Below are 21522 nucleotides of genomic sequence, written 5' to 3'. Positions count from 1 at the left end.
GAGGATGAAACCCCCCAAGTAGCCACCAGAAATCTATGATCATGTTCCAGTCTGTGTGGGTGCGTTTGGGTAAGGCGAGTACTCTGGAGATAGCCGCTGGGTTGAATCCTTTCTTGCTTACTTCCTCACTGGGTGACCCTGGATAAATTACCTAACCACTCTGGCTTCAGTGTCTTCATCCGAACAGTGGAGACAGTAATGTTGCTCATCTGGATGTGAGGCGAGGTAAAGTGCTTAGCAGAGTGCCGGGCATTTAGGAAACACTAAAGACTGTCAGCTGTGGTCGTTGTTGTAACCATGAACATCATGTTCACGTAATACAAGGAACAGGAGACTGTAAGTCAGCAAAATGGCTTGGAGAAATAAATGAGAAGGAAATCAAGAGAGAGGTTCACCTTTGGGCCAGAAATATGGGGAGGTCTGTCTTCCCTGGCATTGAGTGTCAGGAATAGAAAGGGCTGGTTGGTGGGGAGAGACCAGCCAGTCTCCAACAGAGACTGAAGTCTGGCTACACCTTATGAAGCAGAGGAACTTGTTTCTGTAAAATAAATGCTCTAACAAAAGCTCCAGTGGCAGAGGTTCTGTTGGTGGTTCCACAGAGCTAGAGAGTCTGGGACTAGCCAAAGTGACAAAGTGAGTCTAAGGCAGAAAGAGAAAGAAAGCTCTGGGTTATTCATCTCTGGATGCCAAAAGTCATTGAAAGTCACTGGGGCGGGGGAGGACATTTTTTAATAAGCACATCTTTTCTTTTTCTGGCCCTACCCAAACTGCAAATCTCTTCTCTTTCACTGTATAACCGACTTCCTGCAATTCCTTACATTAAGGGCCAAAAACCACACTTAAGTTTAACGCAGTAAAGCTTGCTGGCATACTTGTAAATGAGCATGAGTGGTCATCCATGTTTTCAGCCACCATCCATTTAGCACTTTCTTTATGCCAGGCTCTGGCTAGGTCCTGGAGACACAAGGCTGTTCTCAAGCCCCCATCTCCAGAGCTAAAAAGCGTGTCACATCATAGTTCTTAGCCATCCAAATAACACACCTAAAATTCAGAAATTGCTGATGCCCAGGCTCTGTCTCAGATTACAGAACCTCCAGCAGAGGACCCAGGCATATATATTCTTCCAGAATTGCACATGTCATTTTTATGTCCACATCAACCTTGAGAAAACCTTCTACATTTTTGTAGATGAGAGAATTGAGGCTCAGAGAAGTGATAAGTAAGGTTGCACAGCTGGCAAATACAGCATTGAACTTCAGACCCAGAGCTTCTGAAGTTAAGATCCCAAGGCCTTTCCACTTGGCCGTGGCCACCCTCGCATATGCATGGTATGCAACTCTGTGCCTAAAAGCCATGCTGGTAAAATGATCCAAGATATAGATGAATTTGCTCGAAACCCTTGCCGACTACAACAAAAGCTCAAACAGGATCAACAAATCCTACAGAAAGTTTAGGGACCCGTATTTAAAGTGGACAGAACCCCAATACCTGTTATAACCTGACTCACTGTAAATTTCCAACCAAGGTGGATAATGTGGCTTCTATTATACAGGCATGATGTGGTTACCATTATGTAACTGTAGTTTCCATTATATAACCCTAGTCCCGGGGCTCCAGAAACACTGCCTCCTCGATTTGTCCCTCCAGCCTCCAGGTGACAGTGACTTCCTGCTGTGGCTGAATCTAGGTTACCTTGTTTGGTGTGCTGGCATTTCTGTTACCTGTATAACGAATTCCCTTAAATTTCCTCCTTATTCCGGCTCAGATCCTGACTATTAGATGAAGAAACCAAGGATTAGAAAAGTTAATATAACTGTGTTTGTCTGTTCTTGCACTGCCATGAAAAAATACCTGAGACTGGGTAATTTATAAAGAAAAAAGATTGAATTGGCTCATAATTCCATAAGCTGTACAAGAAGTGTGATACTGGCATCTCCTAGGCTTCTGGGGAGGCCTCAGGACACTTTTACCCATAGTGGAAGGCAAAACAGGAGCAGGCATCTTCACGTAGCCAGAGCTGGAGGAAGAGAAAGAGGGGAGAAGTTGCCACACACTTTTAAACAATCAGATCTCATGAGAACTCACTATTGCGATGACGGCACCAAGAGAGATGGTGTTAAACCATGAGAATCCACTCCCATGATCCAGTCACCTTCTACCAGGCCCCACCTCCAACACTGGGGATTATGATTCAACATGGGATTTCACCGGGGACACAGATCCAAACCATATAATAACTTAACCAATGCAGTACTAGTTATGTCAGAGCTAGTATTCTAGCTCCAAAGTTCCTGATTCCAAAGCCTAAGTTAAGAGATCTTAACTTATATTTCAGGTGACTGGTGGAATTTCTTATGCCCAGTGCAGGTGGTGATGGTGATGGAGGTATGACGGTGGTGATGATGATGATGACGATGATGAGATGATGACGGCAGTGGTGGTGGTGGTGCTGGTGATGGTGTTGAAGATCACCATGTCTGACCACTATTGTCTGTGTCCTTTGTACATTTGTGCAGACACAGTGTCCTAGTTGTCACATAGATGTCTCTGACTGTGTTACAGGCCTTCACCTACCACCACATCCAGGAGATCATGGTCCAACTGCTGCGGACAGTGAACCGGACAGTCATCACCATGGGCCGGGATCACACTCTGATTGTGAGTAGATTATTTCTTCTTGTCAAATGTTGCAAGCTCTTCAGCATCTAAAAATGGATTTTCTGAAAGGGCAGATCACATTGAACTCCCAGCATTGATCATTGCTTTGTTTTGGATTACAAGGACCAGATTTTTCCTGAGTTGGGAGGACTTGAGAATTAACTCAAGTTGTTGAAATAAAACAAGGCTTAGGATTTGTCTACTTGAGTGTACCAGCACTAAATTGAGTACACCAGCAAGGGTGAACGATCACTGCTGGATAGAGAAGGGAGAGCAGCTTTTTTAAGTGAACAAGGTATAACATCCCAGATGCATGTCCACTAGGAACCTTTTCCTCTGGCCTACATTCAAGTGGTGCCCAGTCTCAGGGTCCTGTGAGCTTGGTTTCTGAAGGGGCTTCATTGTGTGTTAACTCTGCCCATAGATGCCAGTTATTCAAGGTCATTACTACATATTGAGCTATTTTCTGCATAAACACTATGTTCTGAAGATCAGGAAATTTCTGCCCCATCATCTGATTATTTTTCTTCTCTAGACACAGAACCCAGCTCGAACCCTTTAACCTCTGCCCATCGTGCTTTAAACCAAGGACCCAAACTTCAAATGCTTACAGGGGCCAGTCACCAACATAAATGAGTATGCCCAAACATGTCATTCCTCTGCTCAAACCTGCCAATAGTTATCCATCTCACTCAGAATAAAATCCAAACCATTGCCAGGCCTGAAATGCCCCTGCCCCATGCTCATTTATTTATGTGTTCCTCCCACATATAAAACATGATGGATGTGCTGTTTCCTTTTGAGTCAGATATCACCTAAGCATAGAGGCTTCCCTTCTCTGATCACCCTGTCTACAATTCCCAGTACCTCTCCATCCACTAAAAATCATACCTTCTTTATTTTTCTCATTACTTATAATTGGAAATACACATTATATTATTTGGTTATTGTCTACCTATCCTCATGAGAATATGAGCTCCAGGAAAGTAAGCATATTTGTCTGTTTTGTCATTGCTGTGTCTCTAGGTCCTATAAACAGCACTTGGCATATAGTAGGTACCCAATAAATACTTTTGAATGAATACATGTGACAGGCAGGGACTCTAATGCTTAAAAGAGGATGAGGGCTACTCAGCCCTGATTGATTGATACCATGTGAGATTGGACCCTATAGTTGCTAGAATTCCCAGTATTTCAAGAGAAACTGAAAATTTCCATGTTTTATGTGAAATTTTCTGATATTTCAGTATTGGAAGTTCATTTAAAAAAATAATGTTTATACACACTTTGTGACTCACAAACAGCTGGATTCTCTTCTGAAAGCCACCCTGACATTCCTGCTTTACACAGTGGTGACATCCATGAGGAGCATCAGTGGTGCCAGCTACTCTTGCCTTTTTTGGCCAGAGAGCCATGTAAACTGGTCTTTGTCATTTGTCTCACTTACTATCCTTCCACCTTTGAAGTATCGCATTTTTCTTTTTTTCTTTTTTCTTTCTTTTTGGTTTGAGAGAGAGTCTTGTTCTGTCACCCGGGTTGGAGTATAGTGGCGTGATTTCAGCTCACTGCAACCTCCACCTCCTGGGTTCAAGTGATTGTCCGGCCTCAGCTTCCCAAGTAGCTGGGACTACCAGCGTAAGCCACCATGCCCAGCTAACTTTTGTATTTTTAGTAGAGGCAGAGTTTCACTATATGTTGACCAGGCTGGTCTCGAACTCCTGACCTCAAGTGAAGCATTTTATAACCTCCTTTATCTTTTTTCCTTCTCTTTGGAGTAAACCTAAAGATGATCATCAGTCCATTTGGGTCATTCTGTACATAGCAGGCTCTTAACTTCCTTTCCTGTAGAACAGTGATTCTTTTAAACAGGGCCTGGGTCATAGGAAGCACTAAATAAGTGCTATATAGTATTATTTTCCTTTCAATCTGGTAGAGTGAGGCTCTCTCTCTTTTGCATTATCAATACAGGTGAGTAACTACTCAGTACTGCCAGTTCTATGAGCCTTTTATTTGATGCTCTGTTTTTGTGGCTGGCTCTTCTAACACACATTCCTCACTGTTGCCCCATCAATCTTTACCAGGACACTCCCCTACTCTGGGATGTTCAGTAGCTCCCCACTGCCTACCAAATTAAGTCGTAAATGCATTAGCCCAATCATTTTCAGCTTCTGTGATCTGATCTGGTCACAACCACATTTTTCAGTCTTTTCAACAACTTTTTTCCATCCAAATATCCAGCCAAAATGGATGTCTGGATATTGCCCAAACATGCTGGCACTGTCTTACTTGCAGGCATAGCCTCTGCTTCTTTCTTTGCCTGAAATTCCTTCTTGTACCTTTCAACATGTTGAAATCCTACCTAGCTTTCCAGGGCCAGCACAAATGTACGAAGCTGCTCTAACTGGGACCGTCCCCTCTTCTAAATCACCAAGCTCTCTTTACCTTTTTTTTTTTTAAAGCAGTTTTTCCTGGCTAGCATGATGAAACCCTGTCTCTACTAAAATACAAAAAATTAGCTGGGCATGGTGGCAGGCGCCTGTAGTCCCAGCTACTCGGGAGGCTGAGGCAGGAGAATGGCGTGAACCCGGGAGGCGGAGCTTGCAGTGAGCCGAGATGGCACCACTGCACTCCAGCCTGGGCAGTAGATTGCGTCTCAAAAATAAATAAATAAATAAATAAATAAATAAATAAATAAATAAATAAATAAATAAATAAAAATAAAAGCAGTTTTATTGAAGTATAGATTATACACTTTAAAATTTAACCATTGAAAGTATTCAGTTTGGCGAGTTTTAGAAAATTTATAGTTATGCAACCATCACCGATATTCGGTTTAGGTACTTCTTTTACTCTCCAAAGTTCCATTTGCAGTCACTTTCTTTCCCTCCTCTCGCCAACCCTAAGCAACCACGAATCTGCTTTTCATCTCCATAGATTACCTTTTCTGGGAAATTTTATATAAATGAAGTCATACAATTTGAGGTCATTTGTGTCTGTCTTCTTTCCTTAGCATGTTTTTGAGGTTTGTCGTATTTTAGGACATATCAATACTTCATTTCTTTGCATTGCTGAATAATATTACATTATATGAGCTTGCCGCCTTTTGTTTAGCCAGTCACTAGTGGATTGATATTTGGATTGTTTTTAACGTTTGACTATTATAAATAATACTGCTTTGAACATTCACAAACAAGTGTTGTATGAATGTGTTTTGACTTCTTTTGGGTAGAAATCTAGGAGTGGAATTGCTAGGGCATGTGGGAAGTGTACGTTTAACTTTAGAAGAAACTGCCGTACTATTTTCTATAGAAGCTATAATGAGAAAAACGTGGAATTATATATTTTAAAAAACATTCCCTGAAGCTAGGAGGGAGCTAAGTGATTAAAGAATGACTTGGATGAGTCCAGCTTGACCAGTAGATGAGTTTATTACGACTTACATATAAGGTACTCTTGGATGGTGGCAGGACAGCTTTAGAGATCAACACAACCTCCCAACCTAAAGCTGCTTTTAAGCTAATTTTCTGGCCCTTTGCCTACTGTGCATGTGCGATGGGTCTGTTCTCCTTGGTAGATTCTCAGCTACCCTCTGGGATGTTTGGGTTTTCAGGGACACCTGCTTCTCAGCTGGCACCTTGCCCTTGGCTCACCGCTGGCCTTTAAAGACAAGCAACGTACATACGCTCCTAAGTAACCCGGTGGGTGACCCATCACATGACGTGGCTGTACCACTTCACATTCCAACCAGCAATGTTTGAGGTTTTGTTTACCCACATCCCCACCAAGTCTTATTGTTGTCAGTCCTTTGGATTATAACAGTCCTAGTGGTATTTCGCTGTGGTTTTAATTTTCCTTTCCACAATGATGAATGATATTGAGCACATTTTCATGTGCTCTGCCTCTTTTTTTTTTTTTTTTTTTTTTGAGTCATTTTTATCTGTGAACTTGTCACAGCTCCTCTCTTAGACTATAAGACTTTAAGGCTTGTGCCTATTTGTGAAATAAATGGAGTGATAATAGATCTTCCTCACAGAGTTCCTGCATGAATTAAATAATATAATACAGGATAAGCATTTGTAGATGTGCTTCTTATGCACAGTATTCATTTATTTATTCCTTCAGCAGTTTATGAGAACCTCTTAGATACTCAGCACAAAAGCTCAGAAATGAGTTAGGCATGGTCTGTGCCTGGAGAAAATCAGACCTCTTCTGATGTGATGTCTCTCAGGCATCTCAAATGCACTGTGCCCCAAAGTCAACTCATTGCCAGCTCCCTGAAGCCCACTCCACACTCCACCTGAATTCGGAATCTCAGTTTATGGGACTGCCATCCTAGATCTCAAGCTGCCCTTGCCCCTCCCTCTCTGTCACCTGCCTGCCCCTTCCATTCACCCACCAAGTCCTGCTGCTTTCAGCCCACCTGTCCCCACTCTCTCCCCACTTGGGCTGGAAAAGCTACCCTTCCTCAGTCCCTTGACCTGTGTTCTCCGAGGCCCTGTGCATGCCTAGGTCACTGTGCTCATTGTGCTTAGGACATTGTAAGGTAATTTGTAGGTTTCCCCCATATTTTGTGGACCCCCTGAGGTCAGGCACCCTGTTTTACTCTTTTATCCTCAATACCCAGTGGGGTGCCTGGCATGCAGTGGGTACCCAAGTTTTTTGAGCAAATGAAGGCACTAATGAAATGAAATGAGTGAATGAGTGAAATAATCACTGAGAATGCTGTCATTTCCTACCTTCATATTCTTGAATGTGCTTTCCCCTCAGATTGCTTTCCCTTATTCAACAAATGTGTTTTCTAAATATGGGAAGCCACATTTCAGGGAGTAAAGAATTGCCTGTTCAGACTTTCTGGCTCATCCCTGAAGCCTTGCAGAGGTTGTAAGTTGCAAGCTGTGTCATTAGTCTCAATGACTTTGGAGTTTGCTAGTGTAATTATAATGCTAAGAGTGCTGAGAGTGGAGAGCCAGAGGCCTGTGGCAAGCATACCTCTCACTAGGAGCAGAAATGTACCGGAAACAGAAGGAAGCAACAAACAAGGTTTTCTTAAGATATAGCTTCATTTTCATAAAATGAGCCTTTCCAGCAATTCCTAGAATAGAAATATCTCCTCCAAATTAAAGAAAATGATGTTGGAAAGTAATTACTCAGGGGTCAAGGGTCCCTGTCTTAGCATTGAAGGCTCCAATCTAATTTTGAATTAAAATTTGACAAGGAGGAGAGATCCCCATTCCATCTGTCACTTTTAATTTTCCAGATGTGATTTTTATTGGTTAGTTTCCATTGCTTGGGAATATTAATCAATATTGATGGTAAACACCATACATGTCAAGTACTTTCGAAATCCCAAGAGGACCCCAAATGGGTATAGGATGACTGGTTGCAACTCTCATTCTTATACAGGATTCGTGACACTTTTTTTCGTATTTTCATGGATAGGAACATTGCAATAAAATGGTTTAGCCATTAAAATCACAGGAACCATGGGGCTAGGATGGATTGCTTGTTGGGCTCAGTGCTTTGCAGTGACGATTCCTGATTTTTCTATAGATCACTTACCTGAGCAATGAATTGTTGGTGACAAATGAGCAAAAGGGAATTTTGCAAAAACAAAAAACAAATGACTTTTATATGACTAGTGCCCCTTCATCCTCTCTTTGCCACAGTCTAATTTGTCAGGTAACTTCTTGTTTACTTAAGTCCTAAGGAATTTGACTTTGGTGCTGAGAAAGGGAGCATGGTTTGATAGAAAGGATATCTATATATCTGGCCAAGCGCGGTGGCTCAAGCCTGTAATCCCAGCACTTTGGGAGGCCGAGATGGGCGGATCACGAGGTCAGGAGATCGAGACCATCCTGGCTAACACGGTAAAACCCCGTCTCTACTAAAAAATACAAAAAACTAGCCGGGCGATTTGGCGGGCGCCTGTAGTCCCAGCTACTCGGGAGGCTGAGGCAGGAGAATGGCCTAAACCCAGGAGGCGGAGCTTGCAGTGAGCTGAGATCCCGCCACTGCACTCCAGCCTGGGCGCGAGACTCAGTCTCAAAAAAAAAAAAAAAGAAAGGATATCTATATATCTATATCTATATATATATGCTTTTATTTCAATACATTTGGAGTACAAGTGGTTTTTTGTTAAATGGATGAATTATATAGTGGTGAATTCTGAGATTTTAGTGCACCCATCACCTAAGTAGTGTGCATTGTACCTAATATGTAGTTTTTCATTCCTAGCCTCCTTTCCACCCTCCCCCTTCTGAGTCTCCAAGGTCTGTTACGTTACTCTGTATGCCTTTGCTTACTCATGGCTTAGCTCCCACTTAAAAGTGAGAACATTCGGTTTTTGGTTTTCCAGTCCTGTGTTACTTCACTTAGAATAATGGCCTCCAACTCCATCCAAGTTGTGGTAAAAGACATTATTTCATTCCTTTTAATGGCTGAGTAGTATTCCATGGTGCATATATCCCACATTATCTACTCATTATCTGATGGGCAGTTAGGTTGGTTCCACATCTTGGCAGTTGAGATTTGTGCTGCTGTAAACATACATGTGCAAGTGTCTTTTTTGCATAATGACTTCTTTCCCTTTGGCTAGATACCCAGTGGTGAGATTGCTAGATTGAACGGTAGATCTACTTTTAGCTCTGTAAGGAATCCCATACTATTTTCCATAGAGATTGTATTAATTTGCATTCCCACCAGCAGTGTATAAATGTTTCCTTTTCCCAACATTCACACCAACATTGAATTTTTTTTTTTTACTTTTTAATAATGGCCATTCTTGCAGGAGTAAGGCGGTATCTTATTGTTTTAATTTGCATCTCCCTGATGATTAGTGATATTGAAAATTTAGATAGAATATTCTGCCTTATCAGGGAGAACAGGAGAAAAAATTCTACATTCTTTCTGCAGGTAATTGGCTAGTGACTTTATGCCAAATTAATCTCTCTAGACCTTTTTCTTTTTTTTTGGTGCAATAATCTGTACCATATTTGAAATCTTCTTCTTGTATCTGAGTTTCCTGACTTGGCTGACAATTCCTATTCTCTTTTTCTATCTCCCAAGCTCCTGAATCGGAGACCTAAAATATATTTTGCTCAAGTGCCAGCCCTGGCTGATTGGTGATGGCTGCCTGTAGAACTGTGTTGAGGAGGATGCAGAGGCTACATGTTGGCTCAGTGGGAACAACTGGGGAATTGATTAGTGCTGTCTGTCATGGCATGAGATTGGAGAACAGAGATGTTGGCAAGATACTTGCAAATATTATGTATTTACTGCAACCATTGGTGTTTTCCTGGCTCAGTCCAAAAACTTTTGTATAAACAAGATTCTCTTGTACATATTCTTGGTTCCTTGAAATAAACTGTGGTATAAGAGCAGAAGAGTAATGGAAAAAACAGTCTTGGAGAGCCTGCCTTTCCTGGGGAATGATTTCCATAGGCTACATGCCATATTTTATCAAATGTAAGATGTACCATGATTTTATGTGCCCATAAGAAAGAAAACTTGCTACCAAGTATAATGTGACACAGACTGTAATCTTCAGAGATGTTAAAATATATTTTTTGAAAAGTTTGACTCAAAATGCCTACCGTGTAGTGGATTGCATTTTGAGCCCTCACACACAGGTAGGCAATTATTGCTATCTCCTGTTGTTTAGGGGAGCACATTAAGTGGCAGAGGATGAAAGCATCATGTCTGAAGTTACGCTGCTGGTAGGAATAAGCAGGATGTGAACCAGGGACACCGGAGTGTGTATGTCTCTAGTCATCTGTGCTCCCTTCTGGGAAGATACTGTCCTGTCTCACAGGTCTTAGAGCAGCTTGAGGAAGAATGTCCAGGCTTGTTTATTATGCGTGGTGAGGGCGTGCCTCAAGAACGCTTCCTGGCTGATGCATCCTGTTACTGACTGCTCTAGAGAGGGTTGTCCCATGTTTCCTGCCACCCCAGTGATGGGGATGAACAATCCCATAGGGAGAATCAAGCAGGGAACTTGAACACTGCCAGAAGTTCTTGGAAGGAAAACAATCTGGTGATTTTGTTGAAATTGGGATATAGCCTTTATTTTGGGTAGTTAAAGTAAGCCTCTGGATGATATATTTGGGGCCTAATTACCCCGGTTTTCACAGAGGAGGCTATTGAGTGTTTAAATAAAGGTAAATGCTTGGCATCACACCAGCTCCAGACATTCAGAGCAGTTTGTTCAAAAAGAAAAAAAAAAAGGAAATTGGAAGTCACCCCGTCCTCTGTTGCTTCACCTCATAATAGTACTGGAGCTATTATGTCATCTGTGTCATAAGAGACATCTTACGATGGGAGGCATCTGTGTCATCAGAGACTGGGCTTCAAAGCTCTGACTTCACTTTTCATTCCTGGGACACCAAATTGGAAATGCCCCAACTAAGCAACTACTCTGAGCCAGACCATGAGCACAGAGACTGAGTCAGAGACTGCAGCAGGACAGTACCAACTCCTCCCAACCCCAGTCTGTGACAAGCAGGAGGGAGGACAGTCTAGGACATGAGGAGGTGTGGTTCCCAGCCAGGAGTAGTTAGTTGGCTCTTGGCCTTCACTCAGCGCCCCTATACCTTGTTGAAAAATAATTATAATAAGGCTATCATTTAATGGCCCACACATCCTGTATGCTAGGCAAATAGCTAAGCACCTGATGTGTTTTACCTTACTTCACCTGCATCAGATGCTTGTATTTTACATCTGAAATAACTGAGACACAGAGAGTTCATGCAACTTGCCTATAACCACACAGCTTGTTAGTGGAAGAACTAGAATCTGAACCCAGGGAGTACTGTTTTAGAGTCCCTGCCCTTAAATAGTGTATCATACGCTCCTATACTATGAATAACTAAGCTTATTCTTTACGAATCAAATATTTTAAGGATAATAATGAGCACCTTAAACTCAGTTGCCACCTTGCCTGGATCATGGACTCTAATGAGATCATCTATGTGGCAACTTGCAGAAACGTATAAAATGGCACAGAATTTATGGTGGTTTATGATGACAATGATATGTTTAGGATTGATCTCCTAAATTCTGTTAATTAAACCACAAAATCTATAAACTCAGAAAAAGAAGTCTTTGTTTATGTGAGTGTCGGTACTTACGAAATAGCAGGCTTTACATAAGAGGATGAGGCTGGCATGGAGTTTCCAAAGGGTTCTCCTTCTGCCTTTAGCTCATCTCCAGGCACTGTTCATCCTGGTCCCTAAAGACCTTTCGACTCTAAATGCTTCCTTCCCATTGAGACCGCTAGCCTGAGTCTAGCCACAACCAACTCTTATGGTTGTCCCTGGTCTGCAGGACAATGTCAACGAACACCTGCTAAATGAATGAAAGATTTTTAATGTCTACTTTTATTTCTACACAAACCATCATTCTTTTTCTCAATATGCAAGTGTTATTATTGTTAGCTTTATGTCATGATTAGATGTGGAGAGTAAGGGAGGAGAAAGAGTTGCTGCTGAATAACTGGATTGAGTGGAAAAAGACAAGGCTGGGGATGGGGAGAGGAAGCATCCCCTCCACAGAATGCACTGTAGTATTAACGGTTCACATTTATGGAGAATTTGTGTGACCAAGATGGTACCAAGCACTTTAAGGGCATTATCTAATTTAGTCAGTGAGGTTGGCAATAATTACTATCTCATCTCAAAGTGGAAATGGCCATTAGAGGGCTTGAATGCCTTCCCAGCATTGCAAGTCTGGGAAGGAGGAAGCTAGGATTTGTATTCCATCCGAGTCTGCCAGGGCTCAAAGCCCATCTTCTTCAGCAGCTCATTGTACTTGTCTAGGAACTTGTTTTCCTGAGGTAAAATTAATTTAATTGAGAAAATTCCTGAAACTGTATGTGCATGTGTATGTTTGTATGTGTCATATATGTGTATACCTGTTTGTGTGTATGCCTATGTGTGTTAAGGTGAGATCAGGGAGATAATCAAGTTAAGAAAGAAAGAAAGAAAATAGTAAAAAAAAATTAGACAAAAGACTTGAAATGACAGTTTGTAGCCAAAAGGTGGCATCATGAGCTTGGGGTAGCTTGGTTGCAGCTTAATATGGTAATATGGATGGTGTGCAAGTTTTTTGGAGGGGGAAGCATTGCCTTAATAAGGACTTTGGTGAACACATATCAGGGCATACTAGGCCTGAAATATATAGGCAAAACATGGATTCATATCTTAACTTTCAAAGGACCTGTAGCATGTCTGTACAGAAGTCATTTATCAAGGTAGACTTTGTGGAACTAGAACTGGGTCTTGAATGCCATGAAAAACATTAATGGGTGGAGAGGAAGGGTTGGTGCATTTTAAGTGGGAGGAGTATTTCTTGCCCTATCCCTTCTTGCTGTCTGCAAAACTCTCATCATTCTGCTAGGCCATGTTTCCGGTTGTTCTTTGTCCTTGTTTCAGTTACAACATTACCACGTGTATTGGAATTTTCTTTTTACCTATCTATGCTCCACAGGAAAGTAAGACCCATGCAGGAAGGGACCACATCCTTTTATCTTTCCATTCATCCTTCCATCCAGGGCATGGTGTGTAGCAGGCACTCAATTCAAGTTATGGCAGTAAATTAATTTAAAGAACAAATGAACTGAAGGAACAAATTAATGACAAGCTTTACAAAGTTCAACTTTAAAAATAATGTGCATAAAGTTTTGTTTCATGCCAGTCTTTCCTCTAAAGATTTTTTAAAATATAAAATTCCCAAATACCTTACTAGCTCTGGGTGACAGAATTCTTTCAGGCAAACTAAAATATGAGAGCTGGGGTATAAAAGAGCATGCTTCATTCTCCAAATCTTTCTTCCATCCCATGATTAGCTGCTGCAGAAATGAGAATTAAGAGGAAATATGAGATTCCTCGATTTGTTTGGATAGCTACTGCATTCTCCCTGCTGTGTCCAATGGAGCAGACCTTTGCTATGGATAAGGAGTGCTCCTAGATAATGATGATGATGTCACTGCTGCCATTGCTGTTGCTGCTGCTGCTGCTGTTGCCATGAAAGTTTCACTTGACTCAGTACGTATATGTATTAGTCCATTTTCACACTGCTATAAAGAACTGCCCAAGATTGAGTAATTTATAAAGGAAAGAGGTTTAATTGACTCACAGTTTCTCATGTATGTGGAGGCCTCAGGAAACTTACAATCATGGTGGAAGGGGAAGCAGGGATGTTTTACATGGTGACAGGAGAGAGAGAGAAGCGGGGAGAGCCCCTTTATAAAACCATCAGATCTCATGAGAAGTCACTCACTAGCATGAGAACAGCCTGGGGAAAACTACCCCCATGATCCAATCACCTCCCACCAGGTCCCTCCCTCAACACATGGGGCTTATGGAGATTACAATTCGAGTTGAGATTTGGGTGGGGACACAGCAAAACCATATCAACATGTTTCTGCAGAGTAGGTAAGTTCAGGCCCTGGGGAAGCTGGTTATCAAGCAGCTTTCACTGGTCACACAGGGACTACAGCTGTCAGAGGAGAGCGAGAGAGAGAAAGGGAGGGAGGGAGGGAGAAAGAGACAGAAAGAGAGAGAGAGAGAGAGAGAGAGAAAGGAAAGAAAGAAAGAAAGAAAAAGAAAGAAAGAAAGAAAGAAAGAAAGAAAGAAAGAAAGAAAGAAAGAAAGAAAGAGAAAGAAAAGAAAGGAAGGAAGGGAAAGAAAGAAGAAAGAAAGAAAGAAAAAGAGAGAGAGAGAGAAAGAAGGAAAGAAAGAAAAAGGAAGGAAGGAAGGGAGGGAGGGAGCTTGGAAATTATTCAGTAAGTGCTGGTAAATGCAGTCACACAGAATGACTGGTCCATCATCAAATCCTAATGAAATTACCTCCAAATATCTCAGTGCCTTTCAGCTTCTGTTAGTGGAGCTGGACAAATCTGATTTGAGACAAATAATTTTAAGGGTGTTCTTAAAGGTAAGACTTCACTGTATCTTTCGTCCTATTTCCTGGCACTGGAAGAGAGGCCAGCTTTTTCTGGTCCTTGGAGAACTTAAGAAACAACATATCTGCCATTTGGGCATTGGCTGAGTACCTCTATCCCTGACATTGCTTTCTAAGTGCTATGGAACTGGGGACAATCTATGTGGTTTGAAAGGAGTTGACAAGCTGGGAGCCATTGTCCTCCTTTCCTCAAGAAGGGAGGAGGTCTCCTCATTCCACAGCTGGAAAGTCTCTTCACAGTGCAGATCCCCATTTTGCTTCTCTGTAAAGTGTGGCTAGTAATGGTCATTACCTGCCAAGCTTGTGGTGAAGACTGAATAAAAACATACGTGAAGCTCACTGCACAGGGCTTAACACATAGTAGGCCCTTGGTAAACAATAGCTATTATTGTTCCCCTTGTGGGCTGTCTTCTCCCTGCTTTGACACAGATGTCAGGAATAAGATTACAAATTATTTTACAGCGCTGCCTTTCAATCTTTCCTGGATTTGTGAAGTAATGTTCAGCTGTTGCTATGGCTGGGCTGTGAAGAAAGCCTCCGTGAAATACAATGAGGCACACTGTGTCTGCTGTGAAGGCCTGGAACCCACATTGGAAGGAGAAATCCTATCATGAATGTCCTTCCCTGGGCGTTGAGGGTCTGACAATTCCTGATATGGAATTGTCCCCACCCAAATCTCATCCTGAATTCCCATGTGTTGTGGGAGGGACTTGGTAGGAGGTAATTGAATCAGGCAGACAGGTCTTTCCTGTGCTGTTTTTGTGATAGTGAGTAAGTCTCATGAGATCTGATGGCTTTAAAAAGGGGAGTTTCCCTGCATAAGCGCTCTTCTCTTGTCTGCCACCATGTGAGATGTGCCTTTTATCTTCTGCAATGATTGTGAGGCCTTCCCAGCCAAGTGGAACTGTGAGTCCAATAAACCTCTTTCTTTTTTAAATTGTCCAGTCTCAGGTATGTCTTTCTCAGCAGCATGAAAACAGACTAATCCACTGCCCCTGGGAAAATCCTGTGGGAACAACTGCTGATGAAATAGGCTGTCCCACAAATCTCAGGCCCATCACCCTCGTCTACAGCACTGGCCTTAAGTGACTCAAAGGAACCAATTCTGTCAAATGATCCTTCAAAATCAAAACCCATTTTTCTAGATTTATGCTACATTCATGCAGTGATGCATTTGTGTAGCCATTAAATTATATTTATGATGATTTTTAGCAACACAAGACTATTCTATGAATTCTATAGAGAGAGAGGATTGCAGGAATGAAGTAGCAGCAACGACAACAATGACAACAACAATAATAACAATAAAGTCATCAAGGAAACTGAAGTTCAAGGAGAGGAAAGAAATATGGCCCCTCACCAGAGGGCCTTGATCTCTCAGAGCTCAGAACATGTTCTAAGGCTCACATTGTGTTAGTATCTTCTGCTTAAAGGACACATGACTTGCACATTTCTGGAGTTTTACTTTTAAAAAAATCGTTTCACTTTCCCTTTATAATCAGGAAAAATAACTTTAACACTATTTCTTTAAAAACAGGAATTAATGAGACAGTCAAACTTACTGAAACATTTTTTTTTTGAAACAAAAGTCTCACTGTGTTGCCCAGGCTGGAGTGCAGTGGCATGATCTCAGTTCACTGCAACCTCTGCCTCCCAGGTTCAAGGGATCCTCATGCCTCATCTTCACTAGTAAGTGGGATTACAGGTGCCCACCACCACACCCTACTAATTTTTGTATTTTAGTAGAGACAGGGTTTCACCATGTTGGCCAGGCTGGTCTTGAACTCCTGACCTCAAGTAATCTGCCTGCCTCAGCCTCCCAAGTTCTGGGATTCACCACGCCCAGCCCTGTAACATTTTCATGTATATAATTTCACTTTTCTTCTGAACAGTCTGTAAAGCCAGAGAGGCACAGGGTTTCATTTTAAACATAGAGGTGATGTGTGGAGGTGAAGATACTGTTCAAAATTATGCAGAAAGTCAGGGGCAGAAGTCAGGACCCCCAGCCTGTCCTGGTCTGTCTCTCTTCCCCTGGACTGCTTTTCCTTGAAATGTCTCCATTGTCATATATTCTCCCAATTCATTCAACAAACATATACAAAGCATTTACAGCATCTCAGGCAATTCGAGAAGCCCTTGGAGAGTCCCAGAGATGGAAATGACAATTGTGTCCCCCCAGGAATTTTCTTTCTGGTGGAGATGAACTTGAGAGATTGACAAAAGAAATGTCAATATAACATGAAAAGTGGCAGCCTGCACAACATGCTCTGGGTACTCGGAGGATGGAGTGACTAATTCCATGGCAGCAACGAGGGTTGATCAGAAAAAGTTACAGAGAGGAGGTGACATTTAAATTGCAACTTGCTGTCTGGCATCGGAGTTAAGAGCCCAGGCTCCCAAGCTTGGCAGACCCTCAGAGAACTCCAGCCTTCACCACCTCCTACCTGTGTACTCTGACAGATTTCTTATCTCCCCCTAAGCCTCCATTTATTCTTTGGGAAAAAGGGGGTAATCATAAACTACCTTGTGGTAAGTTTTTTGAAGAATAAATGAGATAATGCAGGCAAAGCGTTTAGTAATAGCTCATTGTAAATTCAAGAAACTAAAGCTTTTATTATCACTATCAGTAGTAATAATGCTACTCTCCTTTTCTTTCCTTTAAATTAAAACTATTTCCTATGGTAGATTGGTAATGGAATGGGGTCCCTTGTAGGGAAAACAGCATTTGCAAAGTCACTGATATGTAGCAGCTTCTTACTTTTTGGAAAGTGGCAAGGAGATGGGATTGGGGGAAGTAGACCAGTAGGAAGTTAGGCTATAAGCACTACGTTGGCGTTAGATTATAAGGAGACTTATTTGTAGGGGAAGGAATTTTTATGCTCTAGGATGGTAGTGGGATGCAACTAGAGATATAAAAACCAGGGAATGACATTGCTAGATGTCTTAGAGAGAGGCCCCAGGCAGCTGTGAGGGGGTGGAAAATGGTAAGAGAACATAGATGTTGAAGAACAGTGCAGGGGTCTACGTGGAAGAGACAAGGGATCCCGATCGTGAAGTCTTTCAATTAAAATAAACAACACTTCCTGGATTTGGACATTACAAGATGAGGAAAGCTGCCCCTACTCTCAGGGAGTTTAACATATAGTGGGAGAAGGGGAAGATAATGAGAAAGAGCCACAAGAGAATACATATTGGTCTGTTTTCACACTGCTGTAAAGACATACCCGAGACTGGGTAATTTATAAAGAAAAGAGATTTAATTTACTCACAGTTCCATGTGACTGGAGGGAGGCCTCAGGAAACTTACAATCATGGCAGAAGGCGAAGGAAAAGCGAGGACCTTCTTCACATGGCAGCAGGAGAGAGAGAGCAGTGAGGAGCGAAGGGGGAAGAGCCCCTTATAAAACCATCAGATCTCATGAGATCTCTCTCGCTATCACGAGAACAGCCTGGGGGAAACTGGCCCCATGATCCAATCACCTCTCACCAGGTCTCTCCGTCAAAATCTGGGGAATTACAACTCAAGATGAGGTTTGGGTGGGGACACAAAGCCTAACCATATCAGAATACAAGAACAGCATTTGGATGGGTTCAAAAGGAGGCATTGTGACATCCAGGTGGGATGAATCAGAAAAGGACACCTGCTTGTTGTCAGAAGCTGCCCACCAGCCCTTGAGCTCTTTGGTACTATGCTGGTGTCTGCACTGCATTTTCCACTCAGTATCCTTGGCACCTTGCCTGGCAGAGATAAGGGGCTTGATGACTGTTTACTGAAAAAAGTGATTATAGACTGAGGTTCATCTGAGATTTTTGGAGCCAAGGGGTGCATATTAGTGGAGATGAGGTAGAGTTTCAATCCTTGAAACCCACTCCAGGTCAGCAGCCTGAGTTGATGAGCGCTGATGTTTTGTGTTGCTTTGATTTTGTTCCCTTTGATCCCTGACTCTTAACTACTGAAGGTATATTGTTTTTTATTTGAAAACAAAAAAGCACACCAAAGACAATGACACCAGCAAGTAACTTCTCATCACCTCCATCACCCATCTGTGGTTTCTGTTTGTGGAATTGAATTTCTTCAGGCTTGGTGTGCTCAGTGGAAAAACTGTGAATCACTCTCAAGTTCAGCAATTAACATGACTCAGCCCTTGGTTCATGAGCAAAAAGGCTTTTCTGTCAGCATAACCAGGGTATCATAGCACCGTGTCTGCTACCTGGGAAACCAAGATGAAGCACCGAGTAGAGGTCACCATGTTTAACTTATGATTTAAGAAATAAAGGTTTTTGTCAGGAGCAAACATACGGGTTTCATTTGAGTAAAATCTAATATAGTATACTTACAGATTCTAAGAATTTGTGAAAGCCATTTACGATAATAAAACTCTTATTTGCTTCCAAGCAAATCATCCTTTCGTGTGTTCCTTTTCACTTTAGTTCTGCTTTGAGCCAAGGCAAAATGCTTTGCCCAAAATGTTCCTTTAGTTAGACCTTGTCTCTTTTAAATTGCATTTTCTCTGGAATGGACTAGGTCACATGTAATAAATTCTGGCATAAGAAACATTACAGGGAAAATAGTTAACAATCTGCTTTAATTTCAAAAGTCATTTACTCTTTGATATGGTAAGGCAGTATCTAGGTAAAATGTGCAGAATGCATTGGGATTTAATTATGATGACAATTTATTCTGAAACAGTGTTAAACTGGACCATCAATATTCAGGACAAAGATCTTGGCAGGGGGAAAGGTACTGGGAGCAAACATTAGTGTCTTTTTATTCCTGGGTCCTGAATGCCGTGTAGACCTCAGGAGAGTTAGAAGCCTTGGGCACATTACCAGTGGCAGATCCTAATTTCTGTAAAGATCTCAGACTAGGGTATGATGGTGAGAAGGTAGAAAAATTGCTCTTTCTATTCCTCAGGGACTTAAGTTTCTCTTTGGGGAAAACTGGTTATTTGATCTGAGAACAAAACTAAAAAAAAAAAAAAAAAAAGCACACATACATAAACCAAAACCACAATAATAGGTCATTTAATTCTAGGAATTAAATAATCCATCAATCATTTTGGGAGTATACTATGAAATAACTTGAATGCAGATATGTATAGATTTATACCATATATCATTCGGGACTGTACCCACTATGGTACCATCCTAATATGAGGACTGAAGGACCAGGGATAAACTGGGAGTTAATTTTTAGTGTATCCCCACTGAATCCAGTGTACTCATTAATTTATTTCTGCAACGAGTATTTAAACCCCATTATGGTACATGATGGAGATACAAAGGCAAGCAAGAATAAAAGCAAGATTCCTTCCTTAGCGAGACTATAGTCTAGATAGATACCTTGATCAAACAATGACACAGATATATGTACAAGGACAACTGTGCCAAGGACTTCAATGGTAAGGTCCCTTGTGCCAGCAAATGTCTAAGAGGGGTATTTGGCATGGTCTGGGCTGAGTTGGTGGTAGTCATGGGAGGCATGACCTGGGAAACTCCAACAGAGCTGCAGGCTGGGCAGGGAGGGTGGTGTAGGTGGAGAGTATTGCAAGCAGGAGGAATGGGAGCCTTTAGGGACTGAAGGCATGGTGGGTCCAAGAAAGCCAAGAAGATTGGCTGAGGCTGGAGGACAAACACCAGAAGGGCCTGTGGTGGGAGCGTACAGGAGAAGCAGGGCAGGATGTGCAGGGCTTTGGGCCACAGCAACAGACCTGGTCTTACTTCCTAAGTGTATCGGGAAGCCACTGAACACTAAGTCAGAGTGTAACGTTATTCCCATCCAAATTTTGCAATGATTGCTTTGGCTGCTATGTGGAGAAGATACTTGAGAGGTGAGAGAGGGTCCGGGAGCGGTATTGTGTACCTGTAATCCCAGCACTTTGGGAGGTTGAGGCAGGAGGATTACTTGAGCCAGGAGTTTGAGATCAGCTTGGACAACATAGCAAGACTCAGTCTTTACAGAAAATAATTGTTTTTAAAAAACATAAGGGGGTTGTGGTGGTAAGCACCTGTAATCCTAGGTACTGGGGAGGCTGAGGTGAAAGGATTGCTTGAGCCTGGGAGTCTGAGGCTGCAGTGAGCTAGGATAGTGCCACTGCACTTCAGTCTGGGTGACAGAGTGAGAGCTTGTTTCAAAATATATTTAAAAAAAATAAGTGTAAGAGAAGATATTGCATGTGGGGAGACCTATTGGGGAGGTTCCTGCAGAGGCCAGTTGAGAAATGAAGTGGGTTTAGAACAGGATGCCCACAGTGGAGAGGGACGCTGACCTGAGAACTTGGCTTAGTCTGGCAATGAGAGGACCAAACTCTGTGTGTTGCCAATGGATGCATCCCTGCTCTTTATGGGCTGAGAGTTCTGTAGGAGGCAGAGAGAAATTAGACATTTGCAAAACCTCAGGAGTAGGGGTGGTATGATATGGTCCATAGAAATTTAGGCTGTAAATTGGTGAAAAGAAGATGGGGAGGAAGTTGAGGTGAAGGTACTAAAAAATGGGATTATGTTCATTAAAGCAGTCAAATGTGGTTTGCGCTGAATGCCGACAGTGTTGGATTAGGATTTGTCCCCCGCACTTTTTCTTGCAAGCAATGCTTGATGGGCGTAGTGATCATAAAACATCTTTGTTTCTTGGCATTTATAAAAAGAAATACATTTTTAGCATACAGCAAGTTGCCTTGAGCAGCTTAAAATGAGAGCCTTTTCAAGTGAAGGTTATATTGAGGATTCAGCTCAGCTGATGAAGGTAAGAACAGGTTTCAAGTCTAGCCTCATGCTTCCTGTAATGACCCCGGCCCCTCACACATTCCACCACCAACCACATTGCTCCCAACACCTGCTTCCCCACAGGATTGCTATAAGCCCTTGGACAAATCATTTAGCCTTCCTTAATTGACTCATGCTTCAAAT

At 42.1% G+C, this 21522-nt stretch overlaps 1 protein-coding gene across 2 annotated transcripts in view; it reads left to right on the top strand.

Moving 5' to 3' along the window:
• The window catches only part of DOCK2 (dedicator of cytokinesis 2), a 447672-nt gene that overhangs the window by 203251 nt on the left and 222899 nt on the right, over window positions 1–21522 (top strand). Inside the window, exon 27 of one of the 2 annotated variants that reach the window (XM_030926872.1) lies at window positions 2563–2658. The exons of the other annotated variant lie outside the window; for it this stretch is intronic. Within the exon in view, the coding sequence (XP_030782732.1) occupies window positions 2563–2658 (96 nt within the window). The remainder of the gene's footprint in view (window positions 1–2562; window positions 2659–21522) is intronic. 2 annotated transcript variants of the gene reach the window in all.

Source organism: Rhinopithecus roxellana, chromosome 3 (genome assembly GCF_007565055.1).
Source record: "Rhinopithecus roxellana isolate Shanxi Qingling chromosome 3, ASM756505v1, whole genome shotgun sequence".
NCBI classification, from domain to species: Eukaryota; Metazoa; Chordata; class Mammalia; order Primates; family Cercopithecidae; genus Rhinopithecus; species Rhinopithecus roxellana.
Note: the sequence above shows the minus strand (reverse complement) of the source record. Positions and strands in the feature narration are given on the sequence as shown.